The sequence below is a fragment of the Acyrthosiphon pisum genome, chromosome A1 (genome assembly GCF_005508785.2).
Source record: "Acyrthosiphon pisum isolate AL4f chromosome A1, pea_aphid_22Mar2018_4r6ur, whole genome shotgun sequence".
NCBI lineage: Eukaryota > Metazoa > Arthropoda > Insecta > Hemiptera > Aphididae > Acyrthosiphon > Acyrthosiphon pisum.
Genome location: NC_042494.1, coordinates 36,994,991 through 37,009,496, shown reverse-complemented (window position 1 = coordinate 37,009,496; position 14,506 = coordinate 36,994,991). Strand labels below are relative to the sequence as shown.

The 14,506-nt window shown below is 30.2% G+C and overlaps 3 protein-coding genes and 1 non-coding gene across 4 annotated transcripts; 2 read left to right on the top strand and 2 right to left on the bottom strand.

The window, feature by feature from the left end:
• Nucleotides 1-436: 436 nt before the first annotated feature.
• Nucleotides 437-1,576, bottom strand: LOC107885836. Its single transcript, XM_016809527.2, has 2 exons — nt 1,298-1,576; nt 437-1,207 (listed from the first exon to the last, which is right to left on the bottom strand). The coding sequence occupies exons 1-2, from the start codon at nt 1,379-1,381 to the stop codon at nt 437-439; spliced, it is 855 nt and encodes a 284-aa protein (XP_016665016.1). The 5' UTR covers nt 1,382-1,576.
• Nucleotides 1,577-5,440: 3,864 nt separating this feature from the next.
• Nucleotides 5,441-7,694, top strand: LOC115033516. The gene is made up of 3 exons (XM_029486213.1): nt 5,441-5,461; nt 7,049-7,255; nt 7,416-7,694. Exons 1-3 carry the CDS (start codon nt 5,441-5,443, stop codon nt 7,563-7,565), a joined length of 378 nt encoding a protein of 125 aa, XP_029342073.1. The 3' UTR covers nt 7,566-7,694.
• An 860-nt stretch (nt 7,695-8,554) lies between these two features.
• LOC100568816 lies at nt 8,555-9,675 on the top strand. The gene is made up of 2 exons (XM_029486446.1): nt 8,555-8,863; nt 9,236-9,675. Exons 1-2 carry the CDS (start codon nt 8,565-8,567, stop codon nt 9,372-9,374), a joined length of 438 nt encoding a protein of 145 aa, XP_029342306.1. The 5' UTR covers nt 8,555-8,564; the 3' UTR covers nt 9,375-9,675.
• A 144-nt stretch (nt 9,676-9,819) lies between these two features.
• On the bottom strand, nt 9,820-9,891 carry TRNAH-GUG. The gene has a single exon. It is a non-coding gene; the product is annotated as a tRNA-His (tRNA).
• Nucleotides 9,892-14,506: the final 4,615 nt, after the last annotated feature.

Here is a 14,506-nt window from a genome sequence, read left to right as displayed (position 1 = left end):
GACAGATACACAAAATAAAAACACACATCATTGTAAAATCAATACATTCATCGCTCCACTCAGAATCAAAAATAATAATGATATATTACATACATATTTTTGTAGTAACTGACCTATGACCCAGAATGAATGACTAAACATATCTTAATATGCGAACATTTTTTCGGGATGTTGTAAAATGTATGACACTCGCAGTAAATATTACATAATAAAAATCGCTCAAAAAAACAGTATTCCCGCTAAATAACTATGTGTTCTCCCTTTTCCAAATTTATTGGCGAAACATATAGGTTTAACTATATAAGACCGTTAGTTTGTGATTTCCACCAATAAGAATGATACTAAGATGACGTAGATTTGTTCCTACAAATTATGTATGTATATCTCTCATTTGTTGTTTTGGGCCAACAACTCACTTATATCTAACGAAATGTACTCACTGGTAGGGATATTGCGTGGAATTCACTTTGATGACAGTCGGTGGAAAGGATGCGAGCAACAGACCAACCGGCAGGATAGTGGCCAACACCTTCAGCATGCTCCTCCAGGGGTCTTTTTTACGAGCAGTGGTGACGCTGTGATAGATTTTTGGTGGTTCGTGTATTATGTCTGGATATTGCGACATCTCGTTCCCGTGATACTTTCCAAAATGCCTTTCGTAGAAGTTGTTATCGTAAGTACTGGAAGGCAGCTCTCCACCAATATCGTGTTTCATCGGCTTGAACTGATGCTGAGGTAAGGCTTCGGTGAACTTATATGGACCCCTAGACTCCGGTCCGTTAGATCGGTTGTCGAATTGTGAATATTGGGAGTAATGTTCTTGGGTCGCTTGCGGGAAAATAACATTATTGTCTTTGGATTTCGTTGGCAATTTGTTTGCTTGATTATTGGGTCTTGCAAAGTATTCGGGTTTGTGGAAAACTTCGTGAGAGACTTGCGGACTAGGCCTTTCAAATATAGGGTTACCGTCGGGCCTATAATAATTGCTGGGCTTAAAGTCTTCAAAAACCGCGCTCGGACTGAACGACGAAAAGTTAACGGAAGTTTGAACCGACACCGCAGTGGCTTCCGTAACTTGTGAAATTTTTTCCGAGCTCTTGGTCTCTTCGGTAGTAGTATCGGTCGGCTCTGTTGTAGTCAATACATCTACTTCGAGCTGTGGCCTCTGATGGGTATGGCAAACGAAGATCAATATCGAAAGTATAACCTATAAACATACATTATAGGTACCTATTTAAAATCACTCACTTCGCATTCAATCGATTAATATAATATAGCTTTGCAACATTATACTTACTTTTTCCATATTCCCAAATGATAATAACATATTACCTGTTTGACTATTTGGGCTCTTATTATACTCCTTTACATTGTCGCTCATCGCATTCGAATGAGACAAACGTCGGCATTTTATATTATTTCTAGAAGCCCATGCATATTGTTCATACTCAAGACACGGAAGAGTGTACAAATTAGGCTCATGTTATGGTATAATAATAACGGTGTAACATAAAAATTAACATAATTCACTTTCTTTTAATTTTATGCAATTATTTTTATTGTCTCTGCGGTGGTACAGAATATGTATATCTGATGTAACTTTGTTTGTGTCATGTATGTACCTATGTATACTATTGTACAGTAATTATTTTAAAATACTCATTTAATTGTATACACAATACACATATATTTTGTTATTATTTTCCGTCAAGGAAGGATGACGCACATTGTTTACCTCACAAGTAAATATAATTTGAATGTATATAATATTATGTTAAGTGGTTTTATTTATTTTGGGTTTTTTTATATAAATAAAAGAGTTTTATACTTTTATGTGTCATGACTAAATAAAAACCTGAAATGATTTAATATTATAGAAATCACAGGTTAAAACTAGTTGCGTCAAAGGGTGTATGCCGTCTTGTATTTTTAAGAACGTGTCACTATTAATTATACCTAGGCTTAAGTAATTTCATGTTTTTTATTGCTACATGACTAATAATAATATTCTTTTAATGTTAAATTTCATTTGTTTCTGTGGAAAAAATATAAATTTACTTCTTACTTTCACTTTTCCTTGATTTCATTAATACATGAATGAAATGAAAAATGTTTACAAGTATTTATACGATTAGTTGATGGAAATTAGAAAATGTTGATAAATTAGACGCTTAGATTATTTATGTATGTACGATAGACTTACGTAATTTATAAATATTAGGAAGAAGATTCAACTAATTTCTTAATTTATATCAAAATTCGAGAGCACTCACCAAAGATATTTAATATTTATTCATTATTAGGTATATTAACCTATAACATTAAAAATCCGCTATAATATAATATATAAACACTGAATAAGTGGTTAAAAATATACATTTGTATTAATTACTTACAAAAAATTACTATTTATAAGTACTAAAGAAGGTCCTTATAGGGCTGCATACTAATTGCGTCCCGAAGATAACTACGAAAAAAGGTCTAATCCGAATTGCGGCCCGTGTTTATTTTGGGTACAGACGAGTTGCGGCCCGGGTTTTTTTAATTCAAGATAATTTAATCTTGACTGATAAAATATAATCACCCTATAATGTAGATACCAATAACTAATAAGTACACCTTAGTCGTCGCTTTACTACCGCTAAGAACGTTCCATCGCTTTTCTGTTTGTTTTTAAATTATTTATAATGTCGAATGAAATGTTAAGTGAAATGTTGAGTGAAAAAAATCGCAGTTTATATGTAATTGATGGATATAAATTTCGTTTCCATAAAAATTTAAAAAATAATGTTGATTCGATATTGCTGTACTAAAAAGATAGTGCCATAATATCTACGAGTTTAAATAAATTATACTAAAATTTTTTTAATAATAACAAAACATTTTAATGTCAAAAAACATTTTTAACCTTAAAAAATTATATAATATACGTTTTTACCATGTGCTAACATTTTAAAATAAAAACAAAACTTCATTTTTAACCTACCTGCAGTATCTACTGATGCTACAGACAGTCCTAAGTCTGTATACAAACGTGAAGGAAAATGATTAAATTAATTTTAAATTTCAGGCCGCAATTCATATGTAACCCAAAAAAACTCGGGCCGCAATTCGTATGCACTCCAAAAAAACTCGGGCCGCAATTCGGAAGAAATTTTTACCGCGGGACGCAACTAGTAGCCACCCCCTTATAGTTTATATAATTTATAAGTATATTATAATTATGACTTAATAGTTATCTATAAGATAATAAATACACGTATATTTCACAAATAGGTACTATTTTTCCTGAGTAGAATATATTTTGCTGGATATGTAGTATTTATTTATTTTTTCACTATAATTATTATTATTTTTACAAATGAAAATAGTATTGGATTATTTTGCCATATGGAAATGAAGGACAAGAGTGGCAGACCCTACATAGTTTGCAGCGAAGGGCGAAGAAAAATTAGAATATTACAAGTATTTATAATCAATGGTATTACGTTAGGTATACACTATACCTACAGGCATTCGCAGTCTTCTGCGGAACGAACCATGTATATGATCTGCAAATCCACTTAACGTACAGGCCCAGTGGCGTGGTGAACGACGTTTACCTATAATGCAATTGCTTAGCCCTAGAAATGTATTTTTTTTTTCAATTACAATATACGTGGATGAATGTATAATTAATTATTATAGTGTTTTGTTTATGCTAAATTATTGATGACGTTCGATCTATAACGAAAATTCTAGATTAGCATACAGCTTTAAATTATATATCATGTAGTAGTGGGTAGTGGGTAGGTTATTTTTCAAATACTTTGCTTAGGGTTTGAAATATGCTCACCATTCCACTAATGAGTACGACCAGCGTCACCGGGTTATCGGTCAACCCAAAAAATAAAAGGGGCTTTCATTTAATTTTCCTTAAATACTACATATTATATAACATTACAAGATTTACATAATTATTTTTTTTTAATAATATAACTATTGAATTTTCGTTTCAATTTGACTTAAGCGGATTGTCCATGGATTTCATTTATCCATGGATGCAACGTCACCCTATTACACGGATAATCGAGAGTACACCGTATTCGATACATATATATTATAGAATATAGACATATTATATACCATAGAAAGGTAGAATATATTTTTTCCTTCTTTATGATCACGATTAGTATTGTATAATAATTATAATATCATACCTATTGGGTTAACAGATTTCAACTTATTGATAAAATCACAGACTTTAAATGAAAATATTCTGTAGATTGTAATATAATTCACAATTTACAGATGAACGGTGTAAAACACAAGTAAAATATTAATTTTGGAGGGAATGAAAACCGAACCGATCGTATAGTAACAGGCACCACACGAAATGTATTGAATACAACTATTGTCTTCCTTGTTTATACCACAAGTTGTATTTTATGTAGTTGTAGTTGTCGTGAAATCCATAAAATAGTGAGATTAAAGTTTTGGCTTAAACTTAGGTTTCGTGTAGGTACTTACTACATTTTGTATCTGATTACGCAATAACGGAAAAACATACTGGCTTAAAGTGTGTGGAAAACAATGTCTTAAGATCCTTAAAAGTTAAAGGGTTTTACACATTGGGGTGATAACGTTAAAAATATGCAGGTGGAGTAGGACACGATTTACTGCAATGGCGCGCGCGCTGGCACTGCCATATTATGCAAGGGCAATAGGATTTTCTCACTGCTCTGCAATGTGACAGTAACTTTCATGTGATATGTATCATATAAGTTAGCATAATAATGTATGTATCGGTAGCTATAACAGACAAAGATAATAATCTAGTTAACCAAATACTTAGTTATAAAATTAATTTTTTTGAGCAAAAATATATTTTTTATCATGCCACCGAAAGTATAATTTTCGATGCCAGTTGAAGCGTTGAGAATAACCATTTTTTACAGCGAACAGTAAATATTATTTTCCTTCTGTGGTAAAATGGAAACTGCCGATACGGAGCGGTCGGACAAGTTACTGTCCAAATAGATTAATGTTGTTAAACGTATCTAATATCAATACGTTTTGTCTAATACTCTAATATATCAAATACTATAGCTACCTACTAGTAGATGGTTTTCTGCTATTCTATATCAAACAGTTTGGCAAATCTAGATACAGATAACAGCAAGATCAGTTCATTATTTTAGCCATCTTCAATTGCTGAAATAGATCACTTCTTGTCCATATTATATAATAATATAGTGTATACTATTATTTGGATAGGTATGAAGACCTCATTCATGAATATATTATTGTGTTCAAAATTATTTTTCGCCTATAAATTAAAAAATAGGCAATTCAGATACATAGAAGTTAATTTGTATTATATTGCTATTTGACACGGTATTATATTTTTGTATGTATGTAAAAATAAATAAGTTGGATTGGTTAAAAAAATAATTACAGAATGATTCGTTCTTACACAAAGGTAATATAAAACATTTATTATTGTTTTATTATTTTATTTCATTTGTATACATATTAAATAACTAAAGAAAACCTATTGTTCAATATTCAATAGTACAATAAATTAATTTAAGATTAACGATTTAGTATAGGCAATTTATAAGACATCATTTGTATAATAAGAGTTCAAAAATGTACTAGTAAATCATAATTTCATAAATTATAATAGTTGTAAAACAATTTTCAATTAAAATTTGAAATAAGCTAAGTGAACCTAGTAACCTAGTGATGTTAGATTAACCAAAAACATGTCAACAGTAAATTCGTAAGTTTCCTGGTAATTGGACTACTAAAGGTTCAAAAACTAAAACGGATTCGAATGTTGGAACTTATAGTAATAATTATTAGAACTTCTAGACTCTAGAATCTAGAGCATATAATATATAGGTGTTCTAATACTGCAAGGAGCGGATTTCAATGCAAATTGCATATTTTTCTAAATGTCCAAAAACAATGATTTTTAAGCACAAAATTCGTTTCGTATATTAGAGAATTAAAAATTGATAATTTTATTTATTTTTCATCTTTTTGTATTTGTAGAACTTTTGTTATTTTTAGAGCATTTTTTGACATTTTAAGTGCATTTTCTAGGTTTTTAAGGCATTCTTTCTTATTTTTACATACTTTATAGTTCATACCTATAGTGTTATCAGAAAATTTGATACAAATTATTATATTGATTTCCTCTTAAATTTCTAAAGGAAAAAAAAGAATTTATGTTTCAGTAAATTTTACATAAAAACATTTAAACATGTGAAGCAAATAATTTGTATATAGTGAAAGCGTTTAAATACATTTTTAACTCATAAACAAAACCTTTCCGCTTCATGTTGTGAGCGGTGAGTTTACAAAAATATATTTTACTCATGTATGACGATCGAAACTTTACTGTATTCGAAAACAAACGATTTTGAGCGTTTGATGTGCTGTAGTAATAATATGTTAGTTGCGATATGCTATTCACACACAAACAATAAGACGTGTTTATGCGACGCTTTTACTTTGTCGATCGGCGACGTCTCAAAAACAGCCCTTCGCTCGGCAATACTTGCCATTCATGTACCGAATACGATTGTGAGAATATCAGACTGTCTGCTTGCCTGTTGCCTGTACTCCATTATTTGTCAATTACACCATAATATTTACTTGTAAATTCTACCGCGACATTACAGACACAATAATATTATTACACCATATTAGTGAGTACCAGCCAACTATATTATAATACCGTATTTCCGTGCCCATATGTTTCGTATATTGTTAATGGCTTAAAATTAATTATTTTTATTTGATTTCGTTCAGTTAAGAGTTATTGTACACAAAATGTACCTTCATTAAAAGTTAAGTTTTGACATTTTCTCATAAGAAATACAAATACTTTAGTAACTGGATAAAGGTGATATAATATATTATTACGCGTAAATGACTTACGTTATAATTTAAAATAATGATATAGGTTCCATACAAAATTATATTTATATAGATATAGACAGGTATTCAGGTAAATAAAATAAAAAATTAGTTTTTCATGACAATTTAAATTACACAGGCCATGCAGACGCCGGTGACATGGTTCGTGTGCCTACTTCTGTTGGTGACTCGGTCCACTTCGGGATACACGATCGACGAACATCGTGCGGAGGACTACGAAGCCGACCAGAAAGAGAGTAAACAGCGAGATATAAAACCGGAGTCTGTGTTAATGGGCATCGCCAAGACGTTGATCGGTGGCAAAATGGGAGCGACCAGTGGTCAAGTATATATTGAACAATATGTTTTCATTAATTTTTTTTACAGACATGCATATACTATATAATACAATATATTATTATACATACACCAAAAAACAGGATTAATATTTTTTTTCGCTGTGAAAAATTATTGACACATGTGCAACGTAATTATTATATATTTAGAACCACTACTGTATAGACCGTGATGTATACCAGAGGTCAGCCCGGGGTTTCTGCAAACTGTCCTCTCTGACCACTTTGTCCAGTCCCTGTAAATTTTTCAAGATGGCCAACGGATTTTGCGATCTGCCCGACATCTTGGCTAGTATTTAAAAAAAGATTATAATAGAATACCCTGTCAGAAAATTTTTCGGGAATCTTATTTCTAAAACTGTACTTGGGTTTACTGTTTATAATATGCATAATATACTACCTGCTATTTACTTCTGCTTTCAATCAATTAATCAAATTATAATGACACGACAAAATATCTATACAACCATACTTCAAATTACTTTTTTTTTACTCTTACTATGCCTGCAGCTATGCATGTGACTATTATTTGTCCTGTATATTTATCAGCTAGTAAGTAATAGGGCAGAAGACTCAACTCTGAACAACTGGTCTATTTAATCTATGAAAGCATTAATATATAGCAAATATGCAAGAAATTACATTATATGATTTTAAAATAACAAGAATCATTTAGTATTACCTATAATATAGTATCATGAAAACAAATTTATTTTGCTTTTTCTTAAAACACAATAACTAAATTAATTTCATACCTAACTTGAATATCTCAATAAATTTTTTAAAGGTTTTTTAGTACCTACCTACCTCCTACTTTTTGCAGAAATATAAAACGAATATAAATTATAAACTATAAAGCACTTATTTAATATTTTAGTTAAAAGTTAAATCAATAATAGTTCAATCTTTAATGCGATATTTTTGTTGATAAAATACGTCAGAAAATAAAGCCTTGAAAAAAGGAATTAAGGAATCTAATTATTAAAAAACAAATTTTCGGGTCTGGGTTTTTTCTTATCACGAAAAAAACTAATTTATTTTGCGATAGATATCTAGCACGATAACAAATAATCAAATTTTATAAAATAAGTCATCTGCCCTATTTATAACAGTCGCACTATTATATATTTAATATATTAAATAATTTTATACTCGCCATTTATGTTATTTACCTAAATACTTATCATGCATGGTATAACTTTTAAACGACGACCGCGGTCCGCGACATAATAATAATAATATGGTAATATTAATATGGTCGACATACGTTCATTCTGTTTATAGTCGCTCAGCTTGAACATGTCGAACTTAGTGCTGATGTTGGTGCTCAGGGGTCTGATATGGGGCGTGTCGTACATGCAAAATGGCAATGGTGTTAAAGAAGCGCGAAACGAGGATTCGACCTCGACCGCGGTCGAGGGACTGTTCCAGGACATGGTGACTGAAACTGATGTGATGCTGTTCCTCGGATACCTGGTAGCCGATGAGTCGGGTCGATACGAATGTCTGAACCGCGTGGCGTGTGAGCAACCGGAGCGAGCCGAGAGTTATCTCAGGACGGCTGAAATGGTCTGGAAAACCGCGAAAATGTTTGACGGGTAAGGTGCACTCACCGAGTAACAAGGATAATATTATTTGTGGGTTAAATATTTTTGAGTTAAATAAAATTGGATGGGGGCTAATCCCGCTAGTTCCCCTCAGTTGTGTTTATGTATACCTAAGTATAATGTATTTATGTATATATAAAGCATTATCTGAGTTAATGATTTCTTAAAGAGTTACCTAGGTACTAAATAATATTATCGAACTCGAATATTGTTCTTTTGCTCGCTCATACCACTCCCCACCTTTGCACCACAATACGCCGCAAACGTTGCTCGAGACGATTTTAAATATCTATATACGACTATACTTACAACATTTAAACGTGTGTAATAATGTTAAAACTACATTAATATTGACATTTTCAGTGTGATACCGTTAGACGCGAAGTACGAGAAAACTCTGATTAGATTGCAAGAAGCCATCGAGAACGGATTGGCAGTCGGGGATTGCGAGTCGAAATACAAATGCTTCGGTCCGACTGCTGCCGATAACTTCAAAATCTAGCTGAATTGAATTAAAGAGACGCATCTACTTGACTACCAAACTACCTACTAATCTAACCTTCATCGCATTTAAATATAATTATTATTTGTGTAAATGTGGAATTAAGTCTGATCGACGGCGACGCACATGCCGAGCGCAATCTGCGGATACCTAAACATAAACTTTTTATATTATTTTATGTATACATAGTTGGTAAATATGTAATCACTAATTAACATTGTTTTATGGTAATTTTCTATAATATTTATAATATTATCCGACAAAAAACTTTGTTAATATTATTATTATTACCTATATTATTGTCAACATCTCTTTTATAGGATTTATACTTAAAGTAATTTATCTTAAAGTCTTTTTAAATGTTTCACCAAAAATTTAATATAATTAATAAATATTTATATATTAATGTGACTCATATATTTTATTAAAAATGCAAAAAATTATGTGCCGTGACCAGGATTCGAACCTGGGTTATTGCGGCCACAACGCAAGGTCCTAACCACTAGACGATCACGGCCTTGTGTTAGATCTAGTTTACTATAAGATATGAATTATTAGCCGTCGATTATTATACAATATGTTGTAATAATCTATCTATATATATAAGAATGTAACTTGATTTTGGAGACGAAGGAAACCGGTTTGTCTGTTTATTTATTATTGTTAATATTATTATTATTATTATTATTATTATTATTTATTTATTAATTATTTATTTATTTGTTTGCACTTGCGTCTTGCATTTTTCCATTTGAAATATATATTATTCATTGAACAAGTAATTTATTATTACATTTTTTTCTACCTTATCTCTATTCTATAATAAAAAGAATAAAATTTACCACTCCAGTGGTTGAATTCAAAATGTAGGATATATAATTTTCAGAAATTAGCAATAATAATAACTACAATATGTAATCATATTATATTATTTGTATAGCCAAAAAATAGTCATATGTTTTTAAATTAAATTATAAAAAAATAATTTATTCCGAAGGAAGATCGGATAGCTAGTATATCATATTCATAACACATCATAGCCCATAGGTACGATTTGATTTGATATTCTTATAATATTTTATATATATTCTCATTCTTATAATAGGTAGGTATAAGTGTATAACTGTGAATTATTAAGTTGAAAATTGTGTAATTTCTTCAAGAATGCGGAGTGTTGCCAAGTGTACGGATTTGTCAAAACAATCACTTGGCAAAGTTATATTTTGGAAAAAAAATATTTTGGAAATGCAATGTTAAGAAATGCCAAAAAAATGTAAACATACGTAATGGTAATTGGTTTGCAAAATCACGAATATCGTTTATGATTGCCGTACAATTTATATATGGCTGGTCTCACGAAATGACAAGTGCAAAATGGCGCGAACAACAATTAAGTTTAAGCTTAAATACAGTTATTGACTGGAATAATTACTTACGCGAAGTATGTGCAATGGCTGTCGAAAATAAACCACAAACAAAAATAGGTGGACCGGGGAAAATCGTAGAAATCGATGAAAGTTTATTTTCTAAAAGAAAAAATCACGTTGGGAGGGTACTTCCCGAACAGTGGATATTCGGAGGAATTTTTCGAGAGATAAAAGAGTCGTTTTTAATAAAAGTCCCTGATAGGAAAACAGGAACTCTGCTTTTGGCAATCCAAAATAACATTCAACAAGGTACCACGATATATTTAGATTGTTGGAGTGCTTATAACACCGAATTATTAAAATCATCCGGCTTTGATCACTATATTGTAAATCACAGTTATAATTTTGTTGACCCAACCACAGGAGCACACACACAAACGATTGAACGCCTATGGAGATCGGCAAAGTGGCGAAACAAAAAACAGAGGGGAACAGTTCGTCATCATATAGACTCATATCTGACTGAATTTGTTTGGCGACAAAACATTGGAAATAATACACGATTCGATAAAATTCTAATGGATATCAAAACATACTTCCCTCCAAAAAAAATTATTAATTACATGTTTTTATATGTAAAATTGTCAATTGATTATCTTAAGTCAATTTATATCCATAACATTATAATATTGCATAGTATTTGTGGCTTGTGCTTAAAAAAAACTTCGTTATAAGAAACTTTGTTTCTATCTAATATCATTTATAATCGCTCAATGCACCACCGCTTCAAACTGCTGGTTGTAGGTACGTGAATTATAATTTATATATTAATTTAGTATGAATGGCAGGCATTCATACTATATAATGATACAGGCAAATCCGAGCGCTTTTGTCAATTGTCATTATATTGCATAGGTACCTAAATAAGAAAATAATTTAATTTCATAGTTAATTTTTTCTTATTTTTAATATACCTAACATATTTTATAATAGAGTAGTACCTTTAATAAAAAACCTATAATATTACAACATGCCACATTGCCAATTGACATTATTAATTTAATTAATTAATTGTCTTCCTTTTCAAGCGGGAATGTGGTGCTTATTTCACTTTCCCTAGCCGCACACCACTGTAATTCAAAAGATAATTTTGTCCATCGATTTTAAAACCAACAATTATTTTACATTAAGTAGGTATGTAAAGAAAATCAAAACAATCAATGATAAATTTATAATCATATTATTATTTGCATACAAAATAAACTAATAAGTAAGGTTAAAATACTAGTAGATAAGTAATAACTTATATTTATAAACGAGGTTTAAAAAAAATGAGTGTGCTGAACAATTAACAATATATATTTTTTTTCCTTATATTTTAAATACATAATAAATTGCTGTCAAGTAAAATGTTGTCAGTTATAATTCTTTAATTTTTCTAGCTTTTTTAGATGCAAAATCATTTATTATATCTTCATAATTTAGTTGTTCTAAAAGTTCTTTTTCTATAGAAATTGTAGCAAGTCCAGTAAGTCTTTGTTGTGACATGGTACTTCGTAAATAAGTTTTTATAAGTTTTAATTTTGAGAATGTTCTCTCTGCTCCAGTTGATGTAAGCGGAATTGTTAATATAATTCGTAAGGCAATATTCAAGTTGGGAAATGCGTTCGTTTTTTTTATTTCAGAAAGTACTTGAAGTGGTGTAGTATTTTTATCAATTAAATGGCGGAAAATGAATATTTCTTCGTATAAATCATAACCATTTAAATCTTTTTTGTCATTATCTGACAAACGTATTTCCAAATCATTGCAGCAATTTAAAATTTCTAAATCAGGGACATAACAAAGTTTTTCAACATCATACAAAAATCCAAAAAAGTCATTAAATGTATTTATTTGATCGAATCGCTTTGTTATTGCACTTATTGCACCATCCACTATAACAAAGAAGTAATTACATTTAAATTCATCTTCTGTGTTTTGTATGACGTCATCGGCTCCTTCGTAATATTTAAAAAATACTTTAAAAACATTGTATTTAGAATAGGTACCAAAAAATACTTCAAAAAGTATTTTAATACACGTATTCAAATACTTGTATTCGGATACTTTACAAGACTGATTAAAACAAATAAATTATAAAATTACTTATTTAAGATACAAAGAGCTATGTTGAAATATATATGCATTTTTTAATAGCAGTCCGCACTCCTGCTTCGCTATCTTCAAAATGAAGAAGTAAAAATATAAAATAAATATGTTCTAATGTTATATGTAATATTATATTATATGAAACAAAAATTATACATCGTCGCCCGTCGGCTGTCACTCGAATTCTCCTGGGAATCCGATAACAAATCTACCCGTATCACTGTTTAATCTTTATCGAATATTTTACGTATTTTGTTTATATCTGCCGTAGAAAGTAGGTAACTATTAGTATATATATATATTATACATGTACATATTATTGGCTACATCAAATGCGATAAGCCAATAACGACGATACAACAGTTGTATCGTCGTTATATCTATACTGTCGAGCATTTTAGTTTTAACAATCATTATAAACAACAAAAATAATTCGGTAGAACGTAGAAATCAACTTAAATTTAATGTGATACATGGGTATTTTGGGTAATATATTTTTTGTTGTTAGTATAATAGTATATGACATATGTTGGGTATACCAAGACTCATGATCAAAAATTAACTTAATTTATGTTTTTTTGGTTTCATTCAGGTGGGAGCACTATAAATATCGGGGCCCGGGGCGCGTGCCCCGCTCACCCCGACGATTGCTCCGGCACTGCCTACAACAATAGGGAATCAACTAATACATAAAGTAGGTCTTGGGAATCAACTCACCTACTGCGGAACAAAATTTAACTAAAAACGTATTACCTACTGATATATGCTCAGATAATGATATAGGCAATACCTATAGGTACGATTACATTTATTATTCACATTAAATGTGAAAATGGCCAATAACTCTGTCATAGGCTGCAAACACCACACCTCTGAAACTTATTCAATTTATTTCTGTGGGGTCTCAGGTCAAACGATTTCATTCCAAAACTAATGTAATCGTTCCATTCTATTTTCAAATCAGTTTCTTGAACACATGACTAAAAATTATGTCTAAATGAAAATTTTTTTATTCGAAACTCATTTACATTTTTTGATTTGACATATTATTATAGCTTTATAGTTAAAAAACTAAAAATAGCGAACTTATAGATAAGTATAATATAATATGTTTTGCGGGCGGTGTTCTGAATTGCATTTTAATTCTTAGATCTATTTAAAAGTATAATTTTTTCCATAGCAAAGGCTTATTTTAATCAATAAAATGTAGTATTAATTGAAAAATGTATTAGAACTTAGAAGTATCTAAAATAAAATAAATTGTTTATCAAATTCATCATATTGTGACTGACTCCTGTTGATATTTTTTATTGTTCCGCCTATAAAATGAGTAATAGGCAGTTTACTTACATAATAGTTAAATTATTTGCCTCACAATTATACCAATTTATTATTTTTACATAAGTACCTGAATAAATATTTTAATTATTGCATAAATATTTATTTGGTAGTAAGAACTGAAGAACATGCTATAAAGTTAAGTATTTATAATTATTATTATTAAAATTTATTTTGTTGTTGCTGTTTCTAAGAGCAAAAAAAATTGTGCGTGAACATATTTTTAGTTTTTTCGACTTTATAATAAATTCAAGGGTTGTTATTTACTAACGGATC